The 11,457-nt window shown below is 32.0% G+C and overlaps 3 protein-coding genes across 3 annotated transcripts; 2 read left to right on the top strand and 1 right to left on the bottom strand.

The window, feature by feature from the left end:
- LOC104706863 (cyclin-A2-1) lies at positions 412-3,862 on the top strand. Its single transcript, XM_010423090.2, has 12 exons — positions 412-610; positions 1,101-1,433; positions 1,533-1,686; positions 1,838-1,959; positions 2,055-2,147; positions 2,238-2,371; positions 2,579-2,654; positions 2,755-2,831; positions 2,930-2,961; positions 3,049-3,200; positions 3,292-3,426; positions 3,522-3,862. The coding sequence occupies exons 2-12, from the start codon at positions 1,137-1,139 to the stop codon at positions 3,579-3,581; spliced, it is 1,332 nt and encodes a 443-aa protein (XP_010421392.1). The 5' UTR covers positions 412-610; positions 1,101-1,136; the 3' UTR covers positions 3,582-3,862.
- On the top strand, positions 4,154-5,519 carry LOC104706862 (probable sugar phosphate/phosphate translocator At5g25400). The gene is given in 2 exon segments (XM_010423089.2): positions 4,154-4,662; positions 4,664-5,519. Coding segments are annotated over 2 exon segments (1,023 nt in total). The 5' UTR covers positions 4,154-4,291; the 3' UTR covers positions 5,316-5,519.
- On the bottom strand, positions 8,442-10,967 carry LOC104706861 (ethylene-responsive transcription factor SHINE 3). Its single transcript, XM_010423088.2, has 2 exons — positions 10,693-10,967; positions 8,442-9,157 (listed from the first exon to the last, which is right to left on the bottom strand). Exons 1-2 carry the CDS (start codon positions 10,770-10,772, stop codon positions 8,668-8,670), a joined length of 570 nt encoding a protein of 189 aa, XP_010421390.1. The 5' UTR covers positions 10,773-10,967; the 3' UTR covers positions 8,442-8,667.

The raw sequence follows: 11,457 nt of genomic DNA, 5'->3' as shown, positions 1-11,457 counted from the left end.
ATATAGTATCAATCATAGATAAAATATTGAGTACACACATTAACATAATTAAATAAACAACAGATAGTTATAAACTAAATTTAATCTTGACTATATATTTTAAAAGTTATTAGGTCAACAAATTAATTAAAAAAATTGTTTAATTGATGGTAAAATATTATTGATAAGAGTAAATAAGTAAATATAATCCTAGATGGAGTTTTTTTCTTTTCTTAGGGTGGAAGAGTTATGGGGCTTATTTGAATGGGCTTTTAGGTTATGAAACGGTTTAATCAAATGCAATAGAGCTGACTAATTAAGATCTCAAAGAGAGAATTAACCACAAAGACCAGACGTCAAAAGTGTCAGAGAGTCAGAGACCACTTCTGTTCTGTCACTTACTTACCAATAAAAACTCCAAATTATTATCATTTGTCCAAATCCCAAAGTCTCTTTCTTTTTATTTTTTTCCAACTTGAAAACTAAAAAAATATTTTAATATCTAAAATTTCGAAACGAGACCACAGAAAAATCCCGCTCATGCTCGCTCACGCTCCTCCCTATTTCAACTCACTCTCTCTTCAACCATTGAAGATCAAATCATTCTCAATTCGATTCTCTAAAGCTTAAGGTATTTTCTATGCCTCTCTCTTTTGGATCGATGATTTTTTCTTCTTTTTCTTTGGGTTCATAATTTTGATGTTTTTTGGATTGTAGATCTGTTTTGTGACTGTTCTATCCTCGTGTTTTTTTTTTCTTTCTCTATTTTTTGTTTTCTACCTATGTTCTACTGAATTCAGACAGTGATTGATCTCTGTCACGGAATTTTTAAGAAAATAAAATGAAGTTTTTGGTTACATATGATTTTGAAAGTTTAATTTTTTGCATAGAATGTTTTTGGATCCAGAGATGTAATTAAATTAGATTTAATTTTTCAAACTCTTCAACTCAATTTTCCAGAAATTCACACAAGTTGAGATCTGATCACACAACAGAGTGAGCATTAGAGCTTTCTTGAAACTGATACTTGAATTTTTCTATCCATTTGGAATTAAGCCATTACGATTGATTCTGTTTAATGTAATAAATTTTGAAGACTGAAAATCTATATTACCCTGCAGGATTGGCAAATCAGTGGTGAATTCTGGTTTAGAATTATGTATAGAGCTTCTTCTTCTTCTAGGCAACCTGATGTGAAGAAAGAAATAATTTCTACTATGAAGATTCGAGATAGTAATGTGAGAGTCACTATATCAAGAGCTAAGACTTTAGGAGTGTCAATGTCTCCATCAAAACCAGCTTTTAAACAGGAACCGAGACGTGTTCCAAGACCGAGTAACAAACGAATGGCATCAGATAATACCAAAGTTTGTAGTCATAAGAGACGCGCAGTGCTCAAGGATGTGACTAATACTTTGGCAGAAAGTATAGTTTGTACACAAGGCAATGTCAAGGTAGAGAATGATTTCTGATGCTTTGTTTGCATATTAATTCTTTGATTGATTGGTGTTTGTTTTCCTATTGAGTTTCTTCTTACTGATACATTGTAACAGACTACAAAGCGAGGTCGAAGTGAGATTAAGCAAATAGCAGAAGAAGGTTTGGTAGATGTAGATGCCGAAAAATCGAAATTAGCAGAAGACTTGTCAAAGATTAGGATGGTTGAATCTGCTCAAAACTCTAAAAATGGAGAAGTTACTAAGAAAAGTAAGTAACTTCACTACTAAAAAAATGTTGTGAATATAGTAATCAGAAGAACATATCATATATCAAACCTTTAAGATAATCTTGTTAAATGAAAGCATATACCAAAGTGTATGTTTCTCAAATTTTACTCAAGGTTCATTGGATTGTGCAGAAGAAGACGGATCTGATGTCACAGATTGTCATAAGGTTGTACATATAGATGCCAATGTCCAAGATCCTAAGTATTGTAGCTTATATGCTGCAAGTATATATGACAACATTCATGTTGCAGAGGTTTGAATCCATATACTTGATCTTGTTTTATTCTTACAGAAATTGTCATATTGCGATTCTGAGTTTTTATTATTATTACCACAACCGGTGTGCAGCTTGAACAAAGACCTTCAACTAGCTATATGGTGCAAGTACAGCGAGATATCGATCCAACCATGCGTGGTATTCTGATTGATTGGCTTGTGGAGGTAGGAATACTATATTTGCTATGCATAGCTTTACTTGAAAGTGTGTTAGTAATTCAAAACATTTGTTAATAATGTTGTTATTTCTTTCAGGTTTCTGAAGAGTACAAGCTGGCTTCGGATACACTTTACCTTACCGTGAATCTAATTGATCGGTTCATGTCTCATAATTACATTGAAAAGCATAGGCTTCAGTTGCTTGGTGTCACTTGCATGCTAATAGCCTCGTGAGTTACCTACAACTTTTAATTTCTCCTTTAATTTCAAGTTAGAGAAGCACAATTCTATTAAGTACCCCATTCACATTGCAATGAGTATAAATCTGAAGTATAAGTGGATACAGAGGAACACATGTTTGGTCTCATTCCATAATTGCAGCTTTGAAATGCATTTTAACTAACTAAGGTATCCTTCCTTGTACCGTCTTGTTACAGAAAATACGAAGAGATTATGGCACCGCGGTTGGAGGAGTTTTGCTTCATTACAGACAATACATACACAAGACTAGAAGTACGTAATTAACATACACACTCCCATCTATATCAGTGTCATCTAAGAGGATTCAGTTTTGATCAAAGATTAACAAAAAACCAAATACTATATTTTTCAGGTACTAAGTATGGAGGTTCAAGTTTTGAACTTTCTTCACTTTCGGTTATCAGTTCCAACCACCAAAACGTTTCTCAGGTAAAACATTTCAAGTCACTAAAATGCTTCACTACTACCTTTACTCTTAGTTTTTAGAAAACAGTGTTAACACATCAGTTTCTTCGTCGGCATTACAGGCGATTCATTGTAGCAGCTCAAGCGTCCGACAAGGTGGTTTACGTTGATCCATATTTCACTAGCCATTCTCAGCATTTTCAATGAACTTGGAATCATTAAACTGATTTTATTGGTTCACAAGTTCCCTTCATTGAGATGGAGTTCTTAGCGAGCTATTTCGCGGAATTAACTCTCGTGGAATATACTTTCCTAAGGTTCCAGCCGTCTCTAATTGCCGCTTCAGTGGTTTTCTTAGCAAGATGGACATTGGACCAATCTAACCATCCTTGGGTGAGTGTTCACTCACATTTCTTGTATGTAAATGTATTTATTTATATTCTTTGAAGTGAAAACAATCTTGCTGATATGGAATGGTATACAGAACCCAACTCTGCAGCACTATACAAGATATGAGGCATCTGCTCTAAAAACCACAGTAATTGCAATGGAGGATTTGCAGCTCAACACCAGTGGAAGCACCCTTATTGCTATAAGGACCAAATATAACCAACAAAAGGTATACATTGAATTCAAATCTAAGAAAGTGTCAATCAAAGCTGACACTGAATTTGGTCTCTCATTCTATATATATATGTGAATATTTTTTGACAGTTCAAAAGTGTGGCAACACTAACATCTCCTGAACGTGTCACTACACTCTTCTCAAGATGAAACAGAGTTTTGGATTCTCCTGATATGACCAAGTCAGCACATCTCTTAGTTTGGCATCATGAGACCAATCCTAGTTTCAGACATCATTTTTGGTCTCTACAGTTATGGAATAGTTTCTTTGTAAGTCATCTGTCTATTTTGTCTGTAACTGTTGTTTGGTGTCAGGTGCTTCCAAAGCAGTGGCCATCTCATGGAACATTGTATAAAACAAAACACAATTTTGACACATCTCATGAGATTTGTCCTTTACAGTAAATGTTACATAATTTTGTAGACGCTTTAATAAAGCAAGTGTTCATGAGCCATCTCATTGTAGACTATACAACAAAATTTCATGTATATTTCATTACTAAATAATGTAAGTAAATGAGTAAAATAGTTTGTTTCGTTACTTAATATATATCTCAATTAATGCTATAAAAATTATTATTATCAGTTTTGCTTAAAATATTTATTTGCTATAAATTAAATTAATATGTATGCTTATCTAAAAATATAGAAAATTAATAAAGTACTCAAGAAAAAGAAAAAAAAATTATAAATTGGTGAAGCACTTCCGTTACGTGGTCTGTCTTTAGGACAAAGTCTAAAAACGTTTTTTCAGGATCTCACCAAATTCAATTCCCAAAGCTTTCACAGAGACCACCACCATCGCTAACGTCTCCGCCTCAGAACCACCGTAGTAAGAGAGTGAAAAATATCACAAAATTATGGGTAAAGGCGGATCACTAAGCGAAGGCGTGATTAAGAACATAATCATCTCCTACACATACGTAGCGATATGGATCTTCCTAAGTTTCACCGTCATCGTCTACAACAAATACATCCTCGACAAGAAGATGTACGGTTGGCCATTCCCGATCACACTCACAATGATCCACATGTCCTTTTGCTCAACCCTAGCTTTTCTCCTCATCAAGGTCTTCAAATTCGTCGAACCTGTCTCAATGTCACGTGACACTTACCTCAGATCCGTCGTGCCTATCGGAGCCTTGTACTCGCTCTCTCTTTGGCTGTCTAACTCGGCCTACATTTACCTCTCTGTCTCCTTCATTCAGATGCTCAAAGCGTTGATGCCAGTTCAAGAAAGAGGGTTTCAAACCGGAGACTATGATTAACATGCTTTCGATCTCTTTCGGTGTAGCCATTGCTGCTTACGGTGAAGCTAGATTCGATGTTTGGGGTGTGATTCTCCAGCTAGGTGCGGTTGCTTTCGAGGCGACACGGTTGGTAATGATTCAGATCTTGCTTACTTCTAAAGGAATCACTTTGAATCCCATCACTTCTCTCTATTACGTTGCTCCTTGTTGCTTAGCTTTCTTGTTTATCCCTTGGATCGTCGTGGAGTTTCCCATCTTGAGAGATACATCTAGCTTCTATTTCGATTACCTCATTTTTGGGACGAACTCGTTCTGTGCGTTTGCTCTGAATCTTGCTGTGTTCCTTCTTGTTGGGAAAACCTCTGCCTTGACAATGAATGTTGCTGGTGTGGTTAAGGACTGGCTCTTGATCGCCTTTTCTTGGTCTGTGATTAAGGACACTGTCACTCCTATTAATCTTTTCGGGTATGGGATCGCGTTCTTGGGGGTTGCCTACTACAATCATGCCAAATTACAAGCATTGAAGGCTAAAGATGCTCAGAAGACTACTCAGCAAGTTGATGAAGAGAGTGGTCGGCTTTTGGAAGAGAGGGAAGGAAATGAAGGTGGGAGGAAGAACGAGCCACAAGATTAAAAAGGTGAAGAATTGGATTTTGGTAAAATTTCAGTGTTTTTTTTTTTTTTTTCTTGCTTACTCTACATTTGTTGGAATAAGAGCTTGAAAGGTTATAGTAGATGCCAAACACATTTTGATTATGATTATGAGACCTAAGAATGGAATTTGGTCTAATTGGACTCGTTTAGTTTTTCCAATGTTTCCACAATTTGCCTTATTGGTGAATCCGGGTTAGGTTCTGATCTATCGATACCGTATGGGAATATCCTAGGTAGTGAATTTTTCAGATTCAGTTTTTTTTTTTTGATTGTGACTGTTGTTATTTACCAACTATTTCCAATGAAGTTTGAGGTTTTACCCTTTTATTTACGGATTACTTCTTTTAGTTGGCTACCAAGATTGAATATTGCGTCAATCATACATATTGCTGATTGATAAGTTTTGCATTGAAGTTGATTTTACTTGTTGCCTCCCAATATGATATGTCTAGAAAAAAATTCAGGTTTTTACTTGAAAAAATAAGACAAAAAACGATGATCCATACTAAAAAATTTTGTGTTACATAGTCAACTATATTAATTATTTAGAACACTTAAAGTGGAAACAATCTTTCTATGATGGCTAAAAATTAAAAATTTTGATTATTCATTAATACATGCATATTTGTGTTTTTAATTCATAGAATAAACTTATTGCATTGAAATCAAAAATATTTTATGCGTGAAAGAACAACGCGTAAATGACACCTTAACACATTTAGGCCGTAAATGGTTGCTCAAAATTGAAAAATTGGGTTGAATACAATTGAGTTGAATAATATTCAACTCATTCATCTCCAAAATAGTGGTTGAACAAGTTGAACATTTTTGTTGTAGGATTAGTTTATTTTTTCAACTTTTAAAGTTAAACGGGCTGAATAAGTTTTTCCAACCTCTTCAACCTTTTCAATGCAAATGGTGAAAATTATTCATTCAATCTCTTAAACCGTGCAACCATTTGCGGCCTATTTTATATAGAAATACTATGGTCTTTATGTGACTATTTTATGTGACTATTTTATATAGAAATACTATGGTCTTTTGTCTTTTTAAGGATATGAGGGTCATCGAGATTATTTAGATATCTTAAAATATTATATCGACATCAAATATTTTAATATAATTGAATTACTAGATGATACTCATGTTATAATTAATTTATGTATATTTTGAATGCATAAAATGTTTTAATTTAAGTGTTTTTTATAATTTCAAAATTTTAAAAAGTTGAATAGTATATTTGGTTTACATACATGGTAAATGTTAAACCATATTTAAATAAGTACGTTGTTTAGATATCGTTAATCTTTTGTATGGTAACATATATACAATGATCGTTTTGCAGTTTTAAGCGATAACGGTGTGCTTAAAGGTGTTAAATCCAAATATCAGATTTTAATTTGGTTTTAGTTTGGACTATTGCAGGTATATAAGCTACACATAACTATTTTAGAATGGCAAATACATCTTGTCCCATCCCGTCTTGTCTTGTCCCGTCCTGTTTTATGTCCCGAAACTGTTCTCTTTTAAAATATTAGCTATTAAACAATTTTTATCTTCCAAAATTTTTGGGTAAAAACAGAACTAAATTTTGTGCTTTCTCACATTTTTTGACATATAATTTATTTCCTTCTGAAATAGAAGATTTGTTCATAGTAAATAAATTAAAAGCTACTTATTAATTAATTTTGCATAAATATATAGTAATAAAGTATAGTCAACCAATTGTAATTATTGAATCTTAGAGTTTTAAGTAATTATTTTAGGGTAATTACTATTTAAAATTCAAATATAAATTGAAATTTTTTTGCTTCTTTTTTGTTTTTCAAAAAATAATTTTTTTATAATTTTTCTTAAACAACAAATAATCCATGAAATAGTTTATTTTCATAAATATATGTTATTTTTATTTATGACTGCAAAAATATATTAGTTACATAAGATCTTTTTAAAGATATTTCATTATTTCTTGCATATCTTGTGTTTTAGAGAGTATTTACAAACAAATTGATTTTAGGTATATTTTCTATAATTTATTAATTTCACATATCTTATATATTAATTAACTTTATATTATTAAGGCTATATGAATACTTTACTATTTTAAAATACCTCTTTAAAGTGATATAATTTTTATTTTAAATTGTAATTACTTAATTGTTTTCAAAATTAAACTGGATTTATTTATTTGTTCTTAAAACTATGAGGAAAAGTATGCACAAATATTAATTGTAATTTCCTTTTTCTGAATTTCCTTTTTCTGTTTTTTCTTTTTTTCATAAAATATTTATAAAAATAAGAAATTTAGATTTGATTTATTATGTATTTAAACGTTTTCCTTATTTGATTCTGATGTATATGTTTTCTTTAATTAAATATTATAACCGATTAAGATTAGGCAATATTATGGTTAATTAAATCAACCAATATTAAATAAACAATATAGAAAATTAACGATGATCTAACAAACATTTGTAATGAACAACTAAGATTAGAACTTTAAATCGGGTTAGATTACCGGGTTAAAATGACCCGTGCATTTATCTGTTTTCTGATACATTAAAATGACATGTATATTTGTATGACAAATGAATGAAATAATTAGATTATTAATCTTTTTATTTATAAACTACTAAAACAAAACAAAGTCATGTCCAAAAGTTGGTATATGAGTACTTCAGCTTTAAGCTTTTAATAGAATAGATATATTAAAAAAATGAATCAATTAACTAAAAAGAAATGAGTGTAAAAACGGGTTCTAATTAAATTTCTAATTTTTATATTAAGGCTTTCAAATGACATTTTTTTTTTCTTTTTTTTTCTCTCCTCATATTATTGTTTGTTATTATTTTAGTGGGAGAATTACAATAAAGGAATTAAGATATGGAAATGCATTCTTGTATGATTTAAAATTTTAAACATAAATGGGACAAGACGAAGAAGAACATGACACGAACTTTACCCACCTTACTCAGCAACCATATAGTAAAAGCTCTCTTAGTTGAGGTAGGTCAGCAACCATATAGTAAAAGTTCTCTTAGAAGAATCTACTTCGCAAATGAGTTTGGCAAATGTCATTCACATTAAATATTGCTGACTGACTCCTCTGTGTAATAATATCATGTCGACAAGTTCAACAGAAAACTCTCTTTTTTCATAAAGTTTTTCTTCATTAAACCCCACAACATATATTCATTTATTTAATTTAAACAATGTTTACGTATATAAGTAATATTACTATCTTTAGGGCTATCATATGTTGGAAGAATATTAAATAAAGCTATGCAAATTACTTATTTTATCCATTATTTATACTCACTAATGATTGTTCTTTAGACATGTGCAATGGATCCAGAAGCAGGACAGGTCCAGTTGAGCAACTCCTCGATCATCTGCATCGCCATCTGATCTTCTTCCTCAACGTTGTCGTCTCGTTTCTTTATCTTACTAATCCCAATATCACCACCGGGGCGTGCGTTAACACTGTCACTGAGTTCAACAAGCTTGACCCAGTTTGAACTAGTTTTCGACCCGGCTCGTTTCTGCCAGACGCCTATGTGCGAGCTGTCGTTGTCGAGGCGAAGACACGTCAGATATGGTGTCTGGTCTTTACAGTTCTTCCTTAGTTTAGCGTTTAGGAGTTCGGACAACGATTTTGGCGACCTTAAAGTAGAGTTAACTACCGGAGAATCTAAACCGTTGGATTTGATGACGGGAAAGTTGGTCTTTGCGTTCTGACCATTCATTAGAACCGCGGCTTGGTCATAAGCTCTAGCTGCTGCTTCTGCCGTGTCGAACGTTCCGAGCCATACTCTTCTTTTCCTGATAGTGATAGTTCATAGAAACGCACACTAGTTACATAATCAAACTATTAGGAACCAAAACACACATTACATACATGATCAAAGAATATAAAAGAAAACACACACACAAAGCACATCACTTATTTTCCTTTTTATTATAGTTAATGATAATAAGTTCTTTTTCTTTTGGGCAAAGGTTTGTAGTTAGTTTTCTTTCCGTACCAAATTATTTGCTAGTACGGTTTTTTTTTTTTGGTACCACCGTTAAGTATTTGCTAGTAAGATTGTTTTAAATAAAGGATATACCGAATAGGCTAAAACTGTCTGTTTAATTATTCTATGTACAGTATGTAACATATTTGGGCATTTAGCGAAAGTGGATACTCAATTTAATATGAAACTTTTAGTATGTTCAAAAAAACGGTCTAGGCGGCCGCCTAGACGCTAGACGTTCAACAGACGCTTAGATAACCGCATGAACCGTTTAAACTTACATAAATTTTATTTAAATATTTATTTTTGATTTTTAACTACGTATATTTAAATTATCAAGTTTTATATCTGTGTACATAATTATAAACGTTTATATGTTATTAGTGTAACTTAAATAAATATATTTTCTCACTTTTTATGATTTATTTTTCTACATATATTTTTACATAATTTTATATATACTTTTATATGTATAATATTTTATGTTGTAAACAATTAAATCACCTAAAAACCGTCTAGACACCGATTAGGCGCTCTAGGCACTGGATCACTGTCCAGATAACGCCTAACGCTTTCTCGAACACTACGAAGCAAAAAAAAGTACTAAAATAAATAATATTATCTTTGATCGAAATTAATTACAAAATATTAGTATTTGAAAAAGACATGTTCTTACTTTTTGTGTAATATATAAAATTTGTAGTCAGGAAATTAACTAAAATATTAAAAACTTTACAAATTGAGAAAAGTATATATACGCATATTGCAATTTCCATTATAAGTTAACTATTATGCGATTTCTTTTTAAAAAAATATAAACATATGTCGACTCGACTGCATATCCTGTTGAATTAATATTTATTTGGTTAGTTGCAGAGCATATACGATTTAAAAGATGTCAATTCAAGAGAAGGAGAAAGGATCAGGATATACGATCCGTAGTCACCCATAATACAATTTATTCACAGACACAAAAATACATCCATGTTGACTACAAAAAAAACATCCATTTCAACTGTATGACATTTTTTATTGTTTTTTGTCAACCATTTGCGTTTACACACGCAAATACACAAATGTATACGTTAACAAACGGAGGAAAACGACTTAAACAAAAACGCATGCTCTTAAGAGATTGCATAAATTAATCATTGGAAGTATAATCGATGATAATTTTTTGAAGAATAAAAACGATCAAGGTATGAAAGTATGCGCGTATCCACCTAGCATGGACTTGTATATCGGTATTTAGATCCATCATGCCAAACAATATACATATTTATAGTATATTGTGTTAATGTGTTTGAGCAAGAGAGAGAGAGAGAGAGAGAGAAAACTGACAGGAGAGGATGACGAATCTCAGAGACCCAAGAACCCCACTGACGCTGGCGGACACCTCTGAACTTCTTCGAATGTACCATTCTTCTGTTTTAAATTCAGATTCCTTAATTTCTCTGTGTTTCTTCTGACACAACTCAAGATATCTCTAGCATGAACTAAAGAATAAGATAGAAAGAGAAAGAGAGACACTTCTTCTCTGATCTCTCTACTTAACAACCACTCACTTAACTTCTATGCTTTTTTCGCACGTCCTCTCTACTATTTTTATGGTATTTATTGTCTGTCCCCTCTCTCTCTCTCCCGTGTCATGGGGTTATTTGGTTATATTTGTTAAGCCGTACATGTCAAGATTCATATCAAAAAAAAAAGATTTACAGTCCAAGCAAAGTATATACATTTTTTTTCTACAACATATGTAATTGATCTTTTATCTATTTGAAGTCAGTCTATTCCATAAATGGTACCAAGTCTATCATATTTCTTATTGCTTTCGGAACGTTAAAAACTATCAATTCGTATGTTTTCTTCATTTATGTGAATATTAATAGCAAGGCTTAGGTAAACTATAGAGAAGGGCACTTTAAGCAGCCAATTACGAAGCCTAGTGGATTTTTGTAAACTAATTATGCACAAGCCACAAGTCGTTTACTTTCTCTAACATCCACTATCCAGTCTTTGATAATGATCTATCGTGTGTATTCAATTATTCATTGATGTCTTTTTTATTTATGCTGGTATTTTTTTTTTTTTTTTTTTTTTTTTTTT

This window comes from Camelina sativa, chromosome 8 (assembly GCF_000633955.1).
Source record: "Camelina sativa cultivar DH55 chromosome 8, Cs, whole genome shotgun sequence".
Lineage (NCBI taxonomy): Eukaryota > Viridiplantae > Streptophyta > Magnoliopsida > Brassicales > Brassicaceae > Camelina > Camelina sativa.
This window is presented reverse-complemented; position numbering and strand designations above follow the sequence as displayed.